At 42.6% G+C, this 1490-nt stretch overlaps 1 protein-coding gene across 1 annotated transcript in view; it reads left to right on the top strand.

Moving 5' to 3' along the window:
• The window catches only part of LOC119592711 (alpha-2-macroglobulin-like), a 6449-nt gene that overhangs the window by 3533 nt on the left and 1426 nt on the right, over positions 1 to 1490 (top strand). Inside the window, exons 8-11 of the mRNA XM_037941646.1 lie at positions 8 to 124; positions 372 to 645; positions 803 to 939; positions 1235 to 1441. Coding sequence (XP_037797574.1) covers positions 8 to 124; positions 372 to 645; positions 803 to 939; positions 1235 to 1441 — 735 coding nt within the window. The remainder of the gene's footprint in view (positions 1 to 7; positions 125 to 371; positions 646 to 802; positions 940 to 1234; positions 1442 to 1490) is intronic.

Here is a 1490-nt window from a genome sequence, read left to right as displayed (position 1 = left end):
TGCGCAGAGCTCCTTCAACATGACTCGCAGCGTGTGGAACTGGCAGGGGAAACTGCAAAGGAACGGTGACGGAGAAGACGGATGTTTCGAGCATATGGGCGACTTCTTTCATGACAGTTTGAGGGTAAGATGCCCGAACTTTGTGTGGTGAGTTTGTCATACTTCGTTCTATTATCGCAATTAAGAAAGTCAAAAGATTTTTTTTTATCATTATTAGATTGACAACATTCTCCATGAGGTGTTCCAAAGAGAAAAATAGATAATGAGGAAAGATGTTCATCATTAGTTATATGGATTTACCTGTGCGTAAACACTCGATACACTGAGGACTTATGTATGTCTCTTCGCGTAATACTTTATTCGCGACACAGAACGAAACCACAGGGGAGGTTTCCAGCGCCCTCAACACGGCCTACACAACGATAGCTGTAGGAATCAGCGCCCACGACGGACCGCCCTCTCTCTCACCCTCACGAGCCAGAGATTGTCTTGTGAAACACGTCTCTTCAGATCCCTTCGTCCTGGCGATAAAAGCTTATGCCTTGGCTTGCGTGCAATACCGTGAAGGAGAAGATATGCTGAAGGACCTCTTCGCCCAGGCGGTTGAGACAGACAAGCACATCTATTGGGAGTTGGGAGATGCCAGTACGTGGTCCAAAAATGTGTTTTCCGAGAAGCTGGAATTTGACAGTGCAATCAGAAAGTAAGACAGGTCATGATACTCAGGTTAGATTAATTTTTATTGTATTTGAATCCCACTGTATCACTTTGATCTTAAACCTAGCTATCAAATCTTTGGCAGTTGAGGAGGTACAGGTGGCAAGCTATGCAGCCCTGGCCATCATGAGGAGGTTCAACCGATTCGAACCAAAGTTGGAGAAACTGATCAGGTGGATTGCAGAGCAAGAAAACAGCCAAGGAGGATTCAATTCTGTTTTTGTAAGTAATAGCCATTACATTTCTGTCTGTAGCTTTTTCGTTGGATGTTGGTCATAGTTTTACTAACTTGTATGTTACATTTATCTTTGTATTTAATACTGTTTATAAAATATTGACATTCTTCCAACGATATACTTGTAATAGTCTGTATTTCCACTTAATGTGCGAAGACCAACTGATTAACTCAAAAAAATAAACATGCATTCTCTTTGAGCACCAGAATTGCCAGGCATATTGAGAAATTTTATTAGTTATACGTTTTGTTGAGTGTTTCATAATGACAAATTTCTTCCAGGATACGATGACAGGGGTGAGAGCACTGATTTACCATGACAGAGACCGAATGAAGTTTGACGTCGAGGCGACCATAGAAACAGAAGATACGAATCACACTTTAACCTTCAATGAAACGGATTCTCATAGTGTTCAGCGTGTGGATCTCCCAGTGCTTCCCGTTACTGTGAATCTCAGTATGACGGGCAGCGGCTGTGCTCTCTTCAAGGTAAGGATGAGGATAGTGGCCCTGGGCTAATCCAGTGGTTTACATACTT

Source organism: Penaeus monodon, chromosome 30 (assembly GCF_015228065.2).
Source record: "Penaeus monodon isolate SGIC_2016 chromosome 30, NSTDA_Pmon_1, whole genome shotgun sequence".
In the NCBI taxonomy this organism is placed as follows: Eukaryota; Metazoa; Arthropoda; class Malacostraca; order Decapoda; family Penaeidae; genus Penaeus; species Penaeus monodon.
Note: the sequence above shows the minus strand (reverse complement) of the source record. Positions and strands in the feature narration are given on the sequence as shown.